This window comes from Gekko japonicus, unplaced genomic scaffold (assembly GCF_001447785.1).
Source record: "Gekko japonicus isolate JY-2015 unplaced genomic scaffold, Gekko_japonicus_V1.1 scaffold723, whole genome shotgun sequence".
Lineage (NCBI taxonomy): Eukaryota > Metazoa > Chordata > Lepidosauria > Squamata > Gekkonidae > Gekko > Gekko japonicus.
The window spans coordinates 120,902-141,255 of NW_015165850.1; the positions used below are offsets into that span (position 1 = coordinate 120,902).

A 20,354-nucleotide genomic window follows, 5' to 3' on the forward strand; every position below is an offset into this window, starting at 1 on the left:
CCTTAGACAGTATGGAGAGATATCCAGGAAGTCAATAGACCAATCCTACAAAGCAATTAAGCACAAATAAATGGTCTTCACTGGATTTAGAACCATGGGCTGCATAACAAATTCACACTTTTTTTAAACAACAAACAAAAATATTTTTACTGCATTATCGATTAAAATAGTCAGAGCTTTAAAACGAAGTTCAGTTCAATAAATAAAATACATTAGCTATCCCCGGTTAATTTAGCTGAACTTTGTTCAGAGGGCTCCCAGCATAAAATGCTGGGATAAACATAGGTGTAATTTAATCCATATAGATGGAAGTGCAGTTCCAATGCTTCAGCTATAATTTTACTGAAAAGTAAACTTTAATATAAGATTCAAAATGAGTAAGTTTTGGTTTGGTATATAAATTCAGAATATTCTGTACAAATGATGGAAACTTTCTATTCCCAGATAAAACCAAAAGTAGCAGGATCTATGAATGTGTGTCCAATTTACTGTTCTTCCAAGCAATTGATCTATGCAACTGGTGCTAGATACACCCTACTTCCTAGACATCTCATTATGGTTACAGTTCTATGAATCTTGAGGGAAAGGAAAAATAAAACAAAGTGGCAATACCAAGCCATTATGCAAAATCTTCCAAATCACAGTCACCGAAGAACTGTAATTTTTAAGACTGGCACACTTTTTAAAAAAGTGGCAATATAAACAAAAACTATTTCCATACTTCTATTCACGTTAAAAGTTAATTGAATGATAAAGGACATTACAATTTTCTCAGGTTACATTATCTTTGTTAGAATTCCTTTGTGTTGCTGGTTCAACACAAGGAGATGCTTAGGGCTTCTGTGTTGACAGATGTGCAAGGGCCATATTTTACTCTCCTTTAGATTACTACAACTCAAGTGGAGTTAGGAAAGCAAAACTCAGCCCTTTGTTTTGGGCATTCTGGCAATTTGACTGACAACCACAGTATGTTACTCCTACTGCGTTGGAAAGCTCCAAGGAATTACACATGAACAGGAGTTTGCCATTATCAGGAAATGCTCCACATCTAACTCCTGTATGTACACAGAATCACATAGGATCAAGGCTACTGTGCAATGTACGCTCATGAAATCAACAAGAACGTTTTTGAACGTTTTCTTCCTTTTCTTTTTTTTGAGGGAAAGCTACAGAGAACATGCCCTACAAACCACACAGCTATGTCTTTCTGAGCAAGCACACATGCCACGTCCCTCTTGCTAATGGCACAAAACCAGTGTGCCTAGCAGCTCTAATGACAGAAGCAGGCTTATTAAAAAAAAAAAAAGCAGCATGGCAGCATAAAAGGAGCATACCATTGATTAAAAATAATAAATTAAAATAATAACATTATATTGTCAACATGACTGCCAGCCAAATGTACACCACGCATGGGGTTCCTTTGGCTCTAGAATATGAATTCTATGTCTTCAGATATAATTTTTTAAAAAATGGGGTAGCAGATTAACTTTGGTTTGTACATATTTTGGTAATTATGACTGCTGCTACAGATGACTAACATTCTTGAGCAGCAAAAAGCAGAAACAAGCAAAAAATAACACTTGCTTTTAAATTGTTCAGGTTAAGGCTAATATTTTCTTAAAGTATAAACTACTACTATAATAACACAATTTCCAAATAAAAGTGCTTGTGACACTTGGTCTAGAAAAACATTTATACACTTCAGAAAGACTCAGGTGTACTATATCCAATTATAAGATGCGAAAACCTTTTGTTCAAGAATTAACATTTCTATGTATTTATGTAGCATTTCACTGATGTATCTTAGCCTCCTGTTTTACAGTTTTCTACCCTCTAGTTTTCAGCCTAGTGTATATTGTTTCATCCCATGCTTCAAGGAGAAAAACTGTCATTCTATGGACTAAACTCATCCTTTGTAATGTGTTTCTTTCTGCTTGTTGAACAATAGAAAACCACTTAAAAGTATAAAGCCTTGAAAAAAAATCTCTTTTCCAAAACCAAATTCTAGACACTTATAAACAGAGGTACTGTGAGATTTTTAAACTACAAACTGCAAGCCTTAAAATTAATTTATTTATGGGGGCGATGGGCTGGTCCTTCCCATTAAATATAACATCTGAAACATTTTAATAAACCTGTTGCTAGACTGTGATTGTCAGTTTATTACCTTGTTACTTAGGGCCTAGTGAACTGCAGTCTTACTAAACAGTCTTCAAAACCATTAGCACAAGCAGTATCACAATGTGTAGGCCCTACGAGACAGCTTTCTCTCAAGGATTTACATTACTGGATACCTCACTGTAACCACAATGAGTATTGCTCTCAAACACAGAACAGAATCTACTTTAGAAAGGGTAACCTTTGACATATGTCAGGCTGTATTTGTGGTGTCATTCACATTGGCTTCTAAGAGAAATATGTCCATGGTACTGAAACTATTAACACTCTAAGATACTATTTACAGCAGCTTCTAAAAGAGAATCAGTTTCTACAACTCCTTCACTGTGGTCTGAAATAAATTTCTCCAGGCAGTTTTCTTGTGAAGCAATAAGTGAAAAGTTTGGAAATTCTAATTCTAGTGAGCCACTGCCAGTTGCCTCACTTTGTGGCTGTCTCCCAGTCTTTTTCAGTTCCAGTATGTTTTTGAATGTAGTCTCTAAACTCTTATTGAGCAGCAAATCCTTTGGGGGTTCCCCCAAGCCTTTCAAGTCATCTGGATGCAAATCCTCATTCTTTGGAGAACTCCGAGGAGCTTTGTCTTGGAGGGAATGGTTACATGTTGCTTCTGAGTGAGCATCACCTGGATTCCGACATGCTTTATTATGCGTACCATGATCTGTACCTGATAAAGTTTTTGATCTCAAATGATCTTCAGAACTTAAAGAGTTTTCATGAGACTTGTCAGGGTCTCTATCAGCTAATTTTTGTTCAGAAGCAGACATGTGCTGGCTTTCTGGAGAGCAGCTTGTTTTCTGAAATTTTAAAGCTTTTGTGAGGCTTTCTGATTTTTTAACAGAAATGTTTCCTTGTGGTGGACTCACAATATTGTTAGGCACTACATGAAGTTTGTTGCGATTTAAGGACTCTGCTGTGCTCAAACTTGACTTGTCTCTGGTTGGGGTATTAGCAGTCTGGTTCAGAGAAGTCAAAGGTTTGCTACACTGAGGATCACTTTCATTAGGGTGTGCTTCATCAGCGACTGCATCAAATTGTGTGGAGGGACAACAGAAGTCTGCCAGAAAACCATCTGAAATTGAAAACAAATATTTCAGTACTGAATTGAAGGATAATGCTATGCTGAGAGTTTCAACCGCGGTGAGCAATGGCAGCTGTAAAATGGTTTAAAGTATCACTGTTCCTTTTCTGTGTTTTTATTAATTTTGTGTTAGCCACTATGAGTAAGCACAGAAGCAAAATACTATTTTTCCAAATAAAACAATTATGTAAGCTCTTGCTCCTGTTGCAGAAGAGTTTTTACAAGAGAAGGGAGGAGTACTTCTGACCACATCCCATGCTACTCCCAGAAGTCCCCTGATCCTCAAGAGTGGCTTACAGGGGTGTATGGAGAACCAGTTAGAAGGAGAAGGCAGCAAAAATCTCTTATGTCAACTTGCTGCATTCACTAGGGATGGGCACGAACCGAATCACAAAGCCAAATTCATCATGAACTTTGCCTGGTTCGTGGTTCGCAAACAGAAGTAAGTGTGTTTAGGAATACAGTCCTCATGTTCATAAAATGGCAGATACAACACTGGTTTGACAAGCAAGTCAATGTTGCAATATATTTCAATTATACTCACGAGTCTAGGGGGTCCCACACACCCACACAAACAAACAACAAAACTGTTTTTCCTATGGTGGCAAAATTTTCAGAAATGTTATATTGTTTCACAAATACTACTCCTTCTGGTATTGTGACTTATTGAAGTGACTTGGAAGAATACTGTTATGCATTTTAAAACCATCTATATGAAAGATTTAAAGTATTGAAAATAATTAGTTTCTTACCAGGGTCTACTATTGCAAGACGTTTATCCCGGGATAAACATTGTCGTTCTTCCTGGTTAAACATCCTGTCAATCATGACCATTTCTGCAGAAGGATTTATCCTCTGAAAAAGAAAAAAAATTAAATCACTTCTAATATCATAAACAATAAATTGTATTTATATATCTTCATGGAACCTAGCATAAGTTTCCTATCAATAACACGTAGTATTACAAGTTCAACTGGTAAACTCTGGACTATATGAGGATAACCCTGAGTATATACAAAATTATTTTTATAACAACATCACTAAATGCTCTGCAGCATAATCCTCTAAATTTCTGCCCACAAATCCCTTCAGATTTCCATAGGGCTCATTCCCAAGAAAAGTTTGTAGTCTTAATCCCATATGCATATAAATCAAAGTCTGTAGTAAAACAACACCATTAGCTTTTCTAACCTTTTGCTCATCCTTATGGAGCATATGTTCGTGAGTTTTGTGTGGTATGCCCAATTTACCGTATATACATGCTTACCATTCTTTTATATATTATCCATTGTTATTCACTTCATTTATATCCTATCTTTCTCCCCAGTGGGGACCCAAAACAGCTTACATTGTTCCCCTATCATCCATTTTAACCTCACAACAACCCTGTAAAGTAGGTTAGTCTGAGAGTGTATATAGGCTGTTCTTTGTAGTTTTAGCTAGTGTATTCCTGAAAATGTCAGATTTGCACACACTTCTACGTGTGTGCCCATAAAATTAAAAATAATATTGTTGAAATCTGCCACATCTGAAAAGTATATAGATAGGTGTGCTGCAAAACAAAGCAAAGAGGAAAAATGTTAAAAAGAGGCCCCTATATAAAATGAAAGTTGCAAAAGACTCGCATGTATGCATATAGTTTTTGAAAGGCAGAAGACAAACATATTTGCTGCATTTGAAAGAACTGTGAAACCTTCAACCAAATGGCCACTGCAAATTCAAAGAACACTGCAATAAAGCCCTAATTGTTTTGTGAACTACTAATTTTACAGCTAAAAAATCCAGAAATAAAACACTAATTAGATTAATGGGATAAGGTATTAAATGAGAACTACACATATCATAGACACACTATATTAGAATGTGACATGAAAACTGACCAGCAAGGAATATTCTGCTTATCATTACAAGGTATGGGTGTGTGCACTTACACATACATCTCTTTTCTCACTCTTACCATTGCATCTTCCAAGAGCAAACATCTGTATTTATTTAACATAGCTTGTGTTCTTTTTAGAAGCTGTGTGGCTACAGTTTCAAATTCATTGTCCACTGAAAAGGCAAAAAGAACTTAGTTAGACAGTAGGCCTCAACAAGTAAAACATCTCTTTTCTTTCTCTTTGCTAGAAATCTAATTTTGCTTTTTTAATGTAAGGTATTTTTCTCATGTTTATACTGATTCAAAATGTATTTGTTTCAGAACGATAAGAAGATGGTAAAAACAAAGACCAAACATTTTCCCTTCTATAATACTTGTTCTATTTCTATAAAAACCCACTTTCTTTTTTAACAACTTGGAAAGCAAAAATTACCTTTCCTTAAATCCTCTTCCGCTGGCAGTGATCCCTGGCACACATGATATGCAAGGAGTCTCTGGACTGCATCATTTAAAGATTTGAACTGACTTTTATCAGGAGTCACAGCGTGTGCCTGGTCCTTTTGTAACTGCTGTAGAATACTAATGGGAAGATTACTGTTGTCAGATGTTAACATTTACAATAGCACTATACATGTGAGACAATTTTACAAAACTTAGAGTCCAAGAAGAGAAAAATGTCTAAAGTGAAAGCATAAATAAAATGAAACAACTTACAATGCTCCTTTTGTTAGCTGTTTAGCAGCAGGCCTCTTTTGTCCTAATGAATGACCATCCACCTGGGTTCAAAACACATCTCTGTTAAACTGGAATACTCACTCTAATAAAAACAAAGTATAGGCTCATACATATTGCCCAACGGGAATAAAATACGATACATGCAAATGCTTCTCAGAAGTGTTTTCTCTACCACCAATATAAACACACTGTTGCAAAGGGTTTTGCTTTTTTAAATCTTCTGACGTTGCAGAAAAATATATCAATTCTATGAGCATACAGAGCCAACAGATACTGCAGCTGCAATCCTTTTCACAATTACTGGAGAATAGACTTCATTAAACTCAGTGGGACATCCTCCAAGTAAACAAGAATAGTATCAAGCTACACAGATTACAGGCTGATCCTAAAACAGCACATAAATCTGGAGCTCAAGGTGGAAAATGTTAACAGATACACTAATCCAATGCCATATATCATTTATTACTGTTTCAGTAAAAATCACTCCAGTGAACAAGGTCATTAGGCTGGATCCAATGACAAACAGAAGTGCATGAAATGAATGCTCTTCCTCTTACCCTACAGCTTCCTGAAACCCACCCACCACAAAAAAAGCTGCTTCTGAGGGTCAAGGGGTGACAAAATGCCATCTACAGACTGTTTTACCTAGGCAAGGAATTTAACCACACCAGGCCAACATGCCAAATGTCCAGATTTCAGTGATGCTTACTCTTCCATATCCACAACAAATAACAAGTTCACCAGATGCCACAAGAAGCTTGCATAGAAATGCCAATTTAGTTTCTAGTAGGACTAAGCTGTTTTGGGTTCTTTAAAAATCTTTCTTCAAAAAAAGAGCAGGCTTTTCCTGGCCTTCTACCAAAATTATTATGAGCACAGTGATAATTCTAGAGAATCAAGTCAGTATTGGTGTTTAATGAGGAGAGTTTCCTTTTTCTCACTTTTAACTTCCCCTTGTTAGAATGGACCAAAGGTAAAATGGGAAGGCCTACACCATTTTATCAAATGTGGGCTGCATGGCATTCTAAACTTTGGTTCATAAATCCAGTTTACTGTGACATCTAAATGGTGCCCACCCACCAAGTCTGGTTATTATTAGTTATGATTATTATTAGTATGAGGATCACAAATAGGAATTCTTAACCAGAGTAAAATCTTGCATTAGATCCTACAATCTGACAGCAGATAACAACGACAGCTGCAGCTTTCCAGTGTTCCATTTCCCCCAGCAGTCCTTTCCAACCCCAGGAAAGTTTATTCTCAGACCCACATGGACTAACAGATCATGAAGCTACAGTGGTGATGATGGGGACTACAGAAGAAAAAACAGAGAGCGAATTAATTCCTTTTCCCCTCCCAACTAGGGTTGCAAGGTCGATTTAACTGGCCAGCGGGGGTCTCCCGATGTCCTTCCAGGAGACCAGAAGTGATGTTGGGCATTTTCCGGCCTACTTCCACTTTTGGCCCTACTTCCAGTCGGGGGTGACACTCTGGTTTTTGGGCAAAACTGGTAAATTGGGCTTCAAACCACAGAGTTTTGCCCAAAAACCAGAGCGTCACCCCTAACCAGAAGTAGGCATGAAAGGGTCAGTTGGAGGTGGGATTTCCCCCCGTCGGCTAACTGACCGGCAGCAGTCAAGAGGCTGCAAAAGCAGGGGTTCCCCCACTCCCACTGGGGGCACTGGGAACCCTACTCCCAATCTACATAAATATTAGTCCACACAGATCCTTCAACACTAGGAATAAACTTTCTTAGGTTTGAAAAGAACTACTAGGGGGAGGGGAACATAGGAAAGATCCATGATCCTTGTGATTTCTCAACCACACTGCATGACTGTCAGGACCAGCTGCAGGGATGGATGCGGAGCAGTAAGAGACAGGAAGGACTAGAGATCCAATCTATGCATATGTTTCATGCACTGTTCATTAGCTCCAACCCATATGCTCTACATAAAAATAATGTGAGGTATTATTGGTTGCTTAGTTTTCACTAAAATTTAAGAAAAATTAAAGGAAAATTTGTTTCCTACCAGCATATTCTGATGGACAGAAGATGATCCTACTACTTTTTCCTGGTGTGGCAACGCTGTTCCAATAGGCTGTTGTATAATTTTGCCTCCAGTATCTTGTCCTACAAATATACATATAGCCCTTCAAATGAGCAATCCATTTTTGTTCTAATTTATTCATATAAACATTTGTCACAGAATTTGTTTCCTTAAAAAGCACGATCAATTGCAAAAGTTATGGATGGATGGATGGCAGCAGTCTTTGTGGCACCACAATCACACAACTCTGCACAAATAGTTCCTGCTGCTAACTGTTTTTTCTGGAACTCAAATAAGAGCAAATACGATTTCTTTAAAGAGAACACAATGATTGCATTTTGAGAACAGCCCCAGCATTCCCTCAGTATTCAACAAAATTTTCTCTGAGACATCCACTAAATAACTCCATATAACAATATTTCTTCTCTGATAATAAAATTATTTCCGTTCACTCCTCCCTTCAGAAAAAAATTGATTTCTTACTGTATTTATCACTAAAACCAAGCATACCCAACATATGAAAATAATTGTTGGGAAGATAAGAATCATATTCTAAAGATGAAATCAATTACTAGATTAATCAGTAAACATCTGTGATTATTTTTCCACTGAAATCAATTGGACTTGAAACATTTAACTACAGCCATGATCATGCCCCAAATTTAAAATGTGAGCATTTAATCAGGTTTTAACTGAACCTGCCCAGTGTAAAAGGGCTTCAGTGCTAATCTCATTACAAATTACCCATGATGCTTTACTCTACTTTAAAAGAGTAGCCGTGTTAGTCTATAGCGGCAAAGTAAAACATGGCACCCATAAGACTAACCAAGTTTATTTCAGCATAAGCTTTCGTGAGTTAGACCTCACTTGATAGTCATAAATTATTTTAACTTGTTCATTACTTAAGAAAAAGAATGTTATCTTTGTTAAATACAATATAATTGGTACTGAGTTACTACAAATTTGTATTGGTTAATTTGCTACTTAGAAACAACAATATACTTAAAATAGTCTACTTGGAAGGCATGTCTGTTTTATAGTCCACTGCTGATTTAACCTTTGCACAACTAGATCCATTTTGCTAACAGCAACACAACAGAGGGAACACAATACATGCAGACCCTGTCCCAGTGGATCACTCACTGAGTGAGCAGAATGTACAGAGACCTTTATAAATAAGCTAAAACATCATCTTTTCATAAAGACAAAGTTGGACAAACTGAATGGAACACCTCCCAATCCGACAGCCAGGATTTGCTGCTGGCTGCTAGATTGAGGAAGGGAACTGCATATGTTCCATACACAGAACTGGATCCTAAGATTTCCTTCTACTAATGCTGGAACCTTCCTCTGACACAAGATGGCTACTGCCAGAACAAGGAGCCATCCCCTAGTGGAACATACTTCTTCTGCCAGAGCAAGGCTCCTTGAAACAGCAGAAGTCTCCCTGTGTCACAGAAAAGCTTCACCATTTGCAGAATGGAATCTTAGGATCCAACATATATTTCCATATTGGATATACATACAGATGTCTGGATTGGGGCAACTGATTGTAAAATCATATATACAGTATGGCAGTCCATTTAAATAGACCATGCTTTAATTATACAAGAAGTCTAGTGAAAATTTCCATTATTTTATACATGGTTAAAGATTTTAAGCATTTTTGTGACTCTTTTTCTGTTCACTATCCATCTTAAATTGTGGTCCAAAATACACTTTCTTAAGCAAGTTCCATTGTGCAAGAGTGAGTCCACAAGATCCAGCTTCTACAGTATCTATTCCATATGAATTTTTAATTGAAAGGTCAACTTCCATTTCTAGCACAGGTTTATTACATCCTTTCTGGAATATTTAAAGGGCATTTATGTGTCTGAACATGTGGTAAAAGTGCCCAAGATTCTTGTCCAATCATGACTCCAGAGCAACCATTTAGCATCCCAGGAATCTATATTTTAAGATACTTTATAATAATTTTGGAAAATAATACATAAAACTATTTAAGAAAAATAGTATAGAATGAACTTCAAGAAATTGTTTAAGAGTACATCTCAGACATAAGTACACTTCTGATACTGTATTTTTATATATCTCAATAAAATACTCCAGGGGTCCCCAACCTCTTTTAACCCACAGGCAACTCTAGAATTCTGACACAGGGTGGTGAACATAAATGGCAGCTGCAGGAAGTGGAGCCAAACACAAAATGTGAGGGAGCAAAATTATGCATATTTCTCATAGTAAGTCTTCAACATTTTAGTCTGTTTAAAAGGGTGCCTTTTAATCGGCATGGTCAAAAGGAAGCCCTGTATGGGGCAAAAGCCCCACCTAGCCCCACCCACATTCTAAAAGTACTTGCAGGGGCACCAGGAAATATGCTGGCAGGTGTCCTGGCACCCACGGGCAGCACGTCGGGGACCCCTGCAATACTCTGTAAAACTAATCCAAATTTCCATGGATCATGCATGTCATGCGGGAATTTCAGTTTGCATTATATAGAGATAGACAGGCAGATATACCTTGTGTGTGTGTTTGTGTGTGTGTAATTATCAATAAAAATGAGCCTCTGAGTTCAAACTTTTCCATTACTATTTAAGAATTCATGAGAACAAAGTCTTTGTAGAAATTTAAGAAGAAACATATTTCATTCCTGAAAAGGGAATTTAAAAAAAATACTTTATCTGACCAGGCAATGTATTACCTAGAAGACTTGTTAGCTGCGGTTGTCTCAGACTATCCTGTGCCTTTGTTGATGAAACTGAAGACGGCAAGTTCGTAACCTTTTTTTGAGCCTGTAAAGTTATCACACAGATACAAAAGATAATCAAAACCCAATATATCCATATAACAAAGGAAACCTATAAACACTGTAACTTGGATATTAAGGAGTCGTTTCCATAAGAGCAGCAGCAGCTACCCCTCCAACAGAACAGCTTTTCCATCAGCAAAGAGGGGAGGGAGATTTTTGACAATTCCCCCTTCCTGCTGCAGACTCCCAATATGCTCCCCACAGTCTTCCTTTGGGTCCAGACCCACAAGACCACAATTTTGAGGAGGCACAGAAAACTTCAGTAACAGGAGGGAGGTGGGGAAGATGACACTTCTACTGCTTAGAATCAAAGCCTAGCTGTATTTTATTAGCTTTCATTACAGATGTAATGACACCCTAACAGGTAGGGAATTTGAAACTGTTTATCTGGTAAGTTGACATAGATCTCACCTCTTTTCATTCACAATATCAGATCATATGTGATATAATGAAACTCAAGACTCCCAGTGGGACGGACAGCGATGCTCTAATTTGAGAACATTCACACATAATAACATTTCTTCCCTTTCTAAGCTTTCTGCTGTGGCAAACAAACATTTGGTAGAAGAATCAAGTATAATTTTTTAAATTATATCCTAAAAAGTATCATTCTACCAATTCAATCCAATGTCACAATCCTAAATTGCTTTACATTTTCAAACTTACAAAGGACAAACAGCATAAACATGGATGTAATGGAATCATTTCTTACCACACATACTTTAAAGCCTACATATGTACAGAGGTACAAGTTGGAGAGCAGGGATGGGGGAACACCAAAGCAAAATGAGTAAAATCTGGACTAAGCATCTGACACCACCACCCCTTTCATGCAAGTAATATTATAGCGCCATTCTCAACAGTTACACCCTTCTAAGTCAACTGCAGTTAGTGGGCCTAGAGGGGTATAACTTCGCTTAGGATGGCACTGCTAACGCCTGGGCACAGCCAGATGAGTAAGCTTTTGAGCTGGGATGACCTTGTGACTTATCACCTGCTTCAAGAATGTATTGCACATCTGCTGGGTTTATATCTTTATTTAAATTGTATTTTGTTTTGTGTACTTTATTTTGTAAACTGCTCTGAGTCCCCTGAATGGGAGAAAAATTAGTTAAAATATTTAAGTATATAAATACACAGTTACAAACATACAAAATCAAGAAAGATGTGGATAAGATCAAAGCCCTCCCAGTCACAATAAGCTGCATTCAATCATCAGTTACAATGTGACTTTGTTACTTGAATATCTAAGCCAGTAGTGAAAGGGTTTGGAAACTTCTAACTAAGCAAATAATATTAATTTGTTAATGAGAACAACAGTTCAACCACCTTAAAGAAAAGTTTTTGCATAACTGAGTATCCGTAAAACAACTGAAGCACAACAAACACAGATAATTCAGAAGATATTTGAATGGACTGCATTATAGCTCCTGACCCATCCCACCAGCATAAGAACTGGTTCATCTAGTCCAGCATCCTGCTTCACACAGCAGCCAACCACTTGCCCTGGAGGGCCAACAACCAGGGCACAGAGGGCAAGGCTTCCCTTGATGTTGCTTTCTAGTACTAGGTTTCAGAGGTTTGCTGCCTCTGAATACTGAGGTTCCCTTTACTAATCTGTTTCTGTCGTTTAGTTTACTATTATTATGATCAAAGATCAGCAGTCAAGAATATCAACAATACATAATACACACTGGATGCATAAAATAGATATTCTGTACAAAAAATATACAATTAATAGTAATAATAAAATTATTAAAATATTAGACTGTGTTCTTCTGCCTTATTAAACATGCCAGATCACTAAAACCTTGCTACTTTAAGGGTAGTTTTGTTCAAACAGTCGGCAACAAAAAGAGAAGTATAATTTGCTCTACCTGGATATTCGGACAGGACTGGGGTAATGTATGCATTTCGAATGTCCTGGTAAAATCAGCAACGTAAGATGACATGTTCGATTGTTTCTACCATTCCAGACTGATATGGGCAGAAACATTGTACATATGGGGTACAGGCATATCTCCCTTCAAAAAGGGACGATGGGAGGGCATTAAACTGGGCCAGAGTGAAGGATCTGCGGTGTCTGGGAAATTCTAATGTATAAAGGTAACTTGATGGAATGGAATTTTTGTTACAGTTCACCACTGCTGGAGCAGAGTGGGCCCATGATCTATTGAATTGAATGGTGGTGTCCCACAGTCTCTGTTTGATTAGTGCTCTGGCTCCTGGGTACCCAAGATGCAGCAAGCCTATACAGGAGAAACCAAGTAGTTGCAATTTATTCTCTATTACTCTCACCCACCTTGAGTGAAAATTGTCTGAAAGGATTAATGAAGTTATTCCGGGGGAGGTTTAACTTGAGCCAGAAACATGTCGCTTGGAACGTACTTCTAGTGGAACCAACCCTGCTTCTAGCCTAAGCAGGGCATTGGGTACACAACGAGGTACTCCAAATAAGGATCTTAGGAATTTGGATTGGATTGCTTCTAGTTTATGGTACTCATTGTACAGACATGTCTGTGAACCATACGTAAGCTGGGGATCTTGCCCTTAAAGACATTCAATGCATATAGTATATGAGAGCCGCCTTTTGTAAAGAAGAGTCTTAAAGTCGCAGTAGCCGCTCTTTGGGCAGATTCAGTTACATGGGAAAGCTGAGCTGTCCATGAGCCAGATGGTTGGAACACTAAACCTAAATATCTGAACATTTTAACTTGTTTGATCTCATGGCTGTCAATCTGTCACCTGTGTTTGATAAACCTTTTAGAGAAAACAAGAATTTTGGTCTTTGAAAGACTGATTGTTAAATGCTCCTCTTTGCAGTAACCCATAAGTGCCCAGAGGGCTCTTGTGAGCCCTTTTTTCGGCATCAGATAGAACAACCAATATAATATAATAGTGCATATAATAGTGTGGAGATTAGTCTATTTGCCATACTGGGTGGATAGAAGTCAGGATTGGATAAAGTCTGCACCATGGTGTTTGTAGAGAAGTTAAATAATAAGGGAGCAAAGATGCAACCTTGCTTCACACCTTGTCATGAGTCAGTCAGCTACCTCCTCCTCTGAAGATGAGGGAATGGAGGAGTCAGGCCCTGCACCTGTGGAATGCCTGCCTGAACAGCTGGATTTAGAGACAGAGACAGAAAAAGACACGTCAGGCGACGAGGGCTGCTCATTCTGGCAGCAGACGAAGGAAATGGGACAAAGGGCAGACTGCCACTCCCCGCCTGGATCTCCCGAGCAGAAGACGTAAAGAACTTGACAGCTGTGGAGAGACATAGGAGTGCTAGGTTGATTGCACAAAGGCGACCAGCTTTATTGATGACATAAGAGTTGTTACAGGAGCCATCCAAGCTAGTGAAGAAGTAACACCTGCGGGTCATTAGGCTAATAAAAGAACCAGAAGTCTGCATGGAAGCAACTTTGCTACCACCCCTGGTGCCAGCAGATTTCTGCCTTGCCTGACTTTGCTGCTTTGAAATTCTGTTTGCTAACCTGTGTTGTTTTCTCAGTCTAGGAACCCCGACTTTGCCTGTTGTGTTGTGTCCCCAGCCTTGATTTTGAATTCCTGCCTTCCTTGCTTCCTCGGATTTGTGGATGGAACTCCTGGCCCCCTGACTCAGGACCAGTTAGTGACCTTGCTTTTGTCTCTTGTACCAAGTGTTGTGTTTGCATTGGTGCCTCTTGGAATTCCTAAGTCGAGTAAAAGTGCTAGGAACTGCCTGAACACAACACTTGTTTGTTGATTTTGCTACCTTGTTGCATACCAAAAGCTCTGGTCAGTCAATACCAGGTTTGCCCTTGAACGTGACACACCTCTCCTGACCAGAACGATGTGGGACAGATGACCTTGTGGGTTACACCTCACTGATGTAGTTCTGCATATAAGGGCAAGCAGTCTGTGGTTTATTGTGGAAGTTTCTAGTTTTAGCCATAATCTGTTGCATGAGTTGCAATCAAATGCCATCCTATAGTCAAAAAAGGCTGTGTAAAGTGGCCTATGCAGCCTGGTGATATATTTCTCCACCAGATGGCACAGAATCAAGTACTGGTCGATTGTGGAGCAACCACTTCTAAAACCTGCTTGTTCCTCAGCTAAGATATTTTCCCTATTGAGCCAGTCCCAAAACTTCCAGCATAGGTGTCTGGCGTAAAGCTTACCCAGCAAGCAGACTGATTGGGTGGTAATTAAAAGGGTCTGATTTCACCCCTTTTTTAGATATCAGCATGATGATGGCCAGACCCCAGCCTTTGGGGATCTGTGCAGTTTGGTCAATGTATGTGAAAAGTGTGGCGAGGACCGGTGCCACCATGCAATGTCCATTTTGATCAACTCCGGAGGGATCAGATCATTCCCTGGGGCCTTCCCTAACCTTAGCTGGGCTACAAGCCTCTTGACTTTTGCAGCCGAGACTGGAGGCCAGGGTGGGAGGTTTTCTGTAATAATAGGTGGAGAGGACACTTGGATGGGCTCTGCAGCGACCCTTTACTAATCATGGTTATTAGCCACTGATGGACCTATCCTCCATGAATCTATCTAATCCTCTTTTAAAGCCATCTACTTTAATCTGGGGGAAAATACACTGGCAGGGGTTAAAAACACCCAAAATGATGAAAGAAGCACCAATAGCTTTAAGAAACTAATGTCCTCCAACATTATCACTAGGCAATCACAATTGTATTGTCAAGCCTTGGTTTCTATCGATAAAAGCCAGGTGGAGGCAGGAGGACCCTTTCCTGGGCTGGTTTAGCAGACAGGAGGAAAGGAGAATGATGTAAACTGCTTTGGACTCCTACTGCGGAAATATATGGGACAAAAATGAAGTAAATAAATAATAAATATAGCTGAAAATGGGGGCAGATAAAGGTAGGTTGGTTGGTGGATAGGAAGGAGAGGGAATGCTGCGGATATGAGGGCTGCCAGGGGGGTGGCAAGAAGAAATAATTTGGGGAGGGGAAACAGGGGGAAATGAGTCCCCTCCAAGAGTCCTTGCAGTTTCTCCACCATGCAACTTGGCCAGAGTTTTCCTGGGGAGAGGCTACCAGGTGGAAGAAGGCAGGAAAGCTGAAGATGGAGTCAGATAAAGGTAGGTTGGTGGTGGGAGGGAAGGTCAGAAAGAAGCAGGAAAAAGAGAGAGGCTATAGGAGTTTTCATGAAAGGGAAAGAGGAAATTGGGGAGGAGGGAAATTAGATGCTCCCTGCTAGTCCTTGTAGGTCTGCCACTTGTAATTTTACAAACCGTTATCATTCCCCCCTTAGCCTTCTATTTTCTAAACTAAAAAGTCCCAGACTCTGCAGCTTTTTCTTAAAGGGGCTGTAATCCCTTGATCATCTTGGTTGCCCTCTCCTGTACTTTTTCCAACTCTGCACATACCATTTTTGAGATACAGTGACCATAACTGTACAAAATATTCAAAACGAGGCCACATCATGGCTCTATACAAGGGCATTATAGTATCTGCTATTTTATTCTCAAAGCATTTTTAATAATCCCCAACATGGAATTTGCCTTTTTCACCACCACTGCATACTGAGACAACATTCTGATTGAGCTACCTCCTATAACCCCAAGATATCTTTCAGTCTTGGTCCCAGACAATTTAAAGTTAGGATATTTTGTTCCAATGTCCATCACCTCACATTTATCAACACTGAACATGTTGCCCACTTACCCAATCTGGATAGATAAGAACATAAGAGAAGCCAATGCTGGATCAAGCCAATGGCCCATCTAGTCCAACACTCTGTCACACAGTGGCCAAAAATACCAGGTGCCATCAGGAGGTCCAGCAGTGAGGACAGCAGTGGATCTTCATTTAGCTCTTCATAACCAGTTTAGTTTTCACCATTCTGAATAATTTGGTATCCTTTGCAAACTTAGTCACTAAACTGCTCACCCCCAACTCCAAATCATTTATGAATAAATTAAATAGTACATACAGTAATAAATACAGTAATAAAAGTAACGTTGCATCACTCCATACCTGGCCAAAAGAAAACTGAGGTTGGGTTATGGATGTATGACTAAATGTGCTGGCAGACTTGGAAGAGGAAACTGGAAGACGATGTGATGCACCAACCGCTAACTGTGTTCTATTTTGCTGTGTAAGTTGATCTCCAGCAAAATTTCCTCCTGAAGCAACAGACTGGACTGATGGGCCAATGCTGTGGTGTGCTGTGGCAGAAGAACTCACAACAGTAAACCGGTTGCTTGATGACATACTTGATCCCGTTGACTGTCCAGGAGACATAGTAGTAAAGCCTGTTCTACTTTGGGAAATATTTCCTTGACTAGGAGATAAATGCAACACAGCAGGAGATGCCTGTTGTAGTGGAACTTGGCCACTAACAATTTGAGAAGTTCCGTGGTTTACTATAACTTGGCTTCCAGGAGGTGCAAATGTTTGACCAGACACTAACTGTACAGAAGCATTCTGATTATTCAGCATCTGTCCTGAATATGACTGGTTAGCTCTAAGCATGTTTGTAGAGTTCCTGTTTAGCATTACATGCTCAGTTGACACTTGGCTAGAAACAAGCTGTGAAGGCTGATTTTGAAGCAGTTGTCCATTTATGGTCTGGATATGGTGAACTGAATTAGGATTTACTGACAGACTTGTGGGTATAAGAAACTGGTTTTGAGGTGCATGAGACTGTCCCATAGGAGAATGGATAACAATACTACCACTGGCATTACTTACTCCTTGAGGAGTGACTGATTTTCTTGCATTCTGTTGACTAACAATATTAACAGACATATGTGGACCAACCACTGAATTTTGAGGTGGATTTGATGAAGCAAAAGGAATCCCTTGTTGTACATGCTGCTGCTGTATTCCCAAGCTATTCACATTGTAAGTGGTTTGCTGTCCCATCTGAATAGGCTTTGGTTGGATGTTGATGGGGACTTTGTTAGAATTTGGAGCAAGACCCCTCTGTATAATAATGTTATGCACAGGCAAAGATGTCTGGAAATTTGTACTATTGAATGGAACAGTTACAGGTTGTGCTACTGGGCTTGAATTTGAGTTGCCAAACAATGAATTCCCATTAGGAGTTTGTCTATGAACCAAGAGTCCACCACTCATGTTTGCAGGTGTTTGCTGTCCACTACCCTTCAAAATAATGTGAGATCCTTCGAGATTATTGAGTGTCATCATGGAAGGTTGGTTATTAAATGAACCAATTAACTGTATCTGTCCAGAGCCACCAATCTGACTACTATTTGACAAATGCTGGCTGGGAACACTGATTCCCACATGTTGCATAAAGCCATGTTGCACACCAACTGTATTGCTTGCAAAAGATGCTCCAACTGGTTGCTGTACCACTTGAGTCACTCCTATAGGTTGCAGCGTTTGACCTGAGTAATTAGAAACATTAGAAGCCTGAGTAAAAGATGCTGATGAGGAAGGATGAAGCTGAGCTTGTGCAAACTGTTGGTTGGAACCTATGTTGGCATCCAGATATGCCTCTTCTGCCAAAGTCTGTTCAGTAATATTAGCTTCCTGCAGAGATTTCTGAAGGATATCAAATGGCTGATCTTCACTGAGATCAGGTAACGGGGAAGATTCAAGTTCATCATCAAGAAACTGAAGGCTACTTGGCAACTGTAGTCCATCACTTGGCCCCTCTCCAAGCTGACCACCCACACTTTTGATTGATGACTTCGTATCAGCGCTCTAAAAAGGAAAAAAGTGTACAAGTTACATCAATTTGTTTAAAAAATATAGACTGTTCCTCGTTACATTTTTCCACTCTTGCTCAGAGCATTCCTTAAAATTATCAGTACTAAAAAAGACAATTTGACCATTAAATGAATGAGTACCAATCTCTGGCATTGTTTGCTAGCACTGTTTGAATGGGATTTTCTGGCAGCACTTTCTCTTGTTCAGGAGGAGGAGATTGGATTTATACCTCACCCTTCACTCAGAGTCTCAGAACGGTTTACAATCTCCTTTCCTTCCTCTCCCCACAACAGATACCCTATGAAGTAGGTGGGGCTGAGACAGCTCTTTGAGAACTGCTTGTGAGAGAACAGCTCTGAGAGAACTGTGGCTTATCCAAGGTCACCCAGCAGCTGCATGTGGAGAAGTGGGGAATCAAACCCGGTTCTCCCAGATTAGAGTCCGCGTACCTAACCACTACACCAAACTGGCTCTTTAGGTTTAGTACAAGAAGTAGGTTGGAAGCCCAGAAGGTAACAGACAAGTGGCAGTGAAGCTAAGCCCAACAAGACTTCTTCTCCACTGATCATTTCACTTAACAATGGGGAAGCAACAAGATACTAACTGTGCTAAAAGAGCCTTACTGGTGGCAGTTCACTTCATTCACCTGCACAAATGGTGGCTGCTCCATTCCCAACTGGCAGGGGTCATTTCATAGAAAAGGAGGTGCAGGAGCTCATTAGCATAACTCATTAGCATAACTTATTTGCACCCCCTAACATCACCGGAAATGTGTCAGAAGGCAACACCCACCGCTCAGGCGCCACTGGACTGTTTTGGATTGCTAGGTATTTGGGGGGAGGGAGGAACATGCAGATCTGTCCTCGCAGAGAAGGGAGAGCTTGTACCTGAATAAAACTTGGTCTTAAAGGTGCCACTGGACTGTCTTGGACCGGGGGGGGGGAGCTCTGCAACTTACCTGGCTGTTTCCTGCTCTGACTGAGGGCTGCTGGGAGCAGGGGGTGAGGTTTGTTGCATGTGCCCGCCCCCTGGGCTCTTTAGAAACAATGTGCAGTTCTGCCCTCAGCCAAAATCAGCAAACCTCTCCATGTGATGCCCACAGCAGCACCAAATCACATACGTATGAGATCCCAATCCAGCAGTAATAAATAGTAGTAAGTAAAAAAAGAACAGTGGCAATAAGAAGAAAGTGAATAATGAGACATGGAGAGAAAAGGGAACGTAAAAAGAAAAACTGAGAGGATTACCAGAGATGGAGCATGTGGTGCCAGACAGGAAGAAAGTGTGTATGTAGAGGGAGACAACAGTGAAAAATAGTATATGATGCAAGCAACCAGTTTTGTTTTTTTCTTGGGACATGCACAGAAAAAGCTGGTACTATTCACACTGGGTTACAGGTGAAGACACTGATTTAGAAGAAATAGATAGCTCTGGTGGAAGGGATCCTACCTGCTGTTCTTGTGACCTGACAATTCCTTTTCAAGTACATGAGGCAGATCTCTAGCAAGCCAAGCTCTATACTTTCATTTGAAACACAGCTGCAATTAGCCAAAATCTCGCCTTTTAACTTTAAACCCTTACAAGATCTGAGTTCAGGTATCTTAGTGAATACCCAGATTCATGTGATCATGAATACAAAAATACTACTACCTCTCTTCTCTTCTTGGAGGAAGTTGGCAAACAACTGTTTTGTAGTACAAGGCCTCTTTGCAGCTGGACGGTATAGTTTAATGCAATCATTAAGCATTATTTCACAACCCATTTGCATCAATTATTTTGTACAAAAATATCAATACAATCCTAAACAGAGTTACACCCTTATAACTCCATTGAAGTCAATGGGTTTAAAAGAGAACAAGTGGGGAAGCCCCCAAGGACTTGCGGTGGAGGGTCACTTCATTTCCCCCATGTACACTTCCCCACGCTATTTCCTCCT

At 39.7% G+C, this 20,354-nt stretch overlaps 1 protein-coding gene across 1 annotated transcript in view; it reads right to left on the bottom strand.

Annotated features, from left to right (window-relative positions):
* Positions 1–2,030: 2,030 nt before the first annotated feature.
* The window catches only part of GLTSCR1L (GLTSCR1 like), a 40,808-nt gene continuing 22,484 nt past the window's right edge, over positions 2,031–20,354 (bottom strand). Inside the window, exons 5-12 of the mRNA XM_015411105.1 lie at positions 16,715–18,412; positions 10,620–10,710; positions 7,901–8,001; positions 5,850–5,911; positions 5,569–5,714; positions 5,214–5,308; positions 4,009–4,111; positions 2,031–3,247 (exon numbers count right to left, since the gene is read on the bottom strand). Of these exons, the coding sequence (XP_015266591.1) occupies positions 2,439–3,247; positions 4,009–4,111; positions 5,214–5,308; positions 5,569–5,714; positions 5,850–5,911; positions 7,901–8,001; positions 10,620–10,710; positions 16,715–18,412 (3,105 nt within the window). The 3' untranslated portion in view covers positions 2,031–2,438. The remainder of the gene's footprint in view (positions 3,248–4,008; positions 4,112–5,213; positions 5,309–5,568; positions 5,715–5,849; positions 5,912–7,900; positions 8,002–10,619; positions 10,711–16,714; positions 18,413–20,354) is intronic.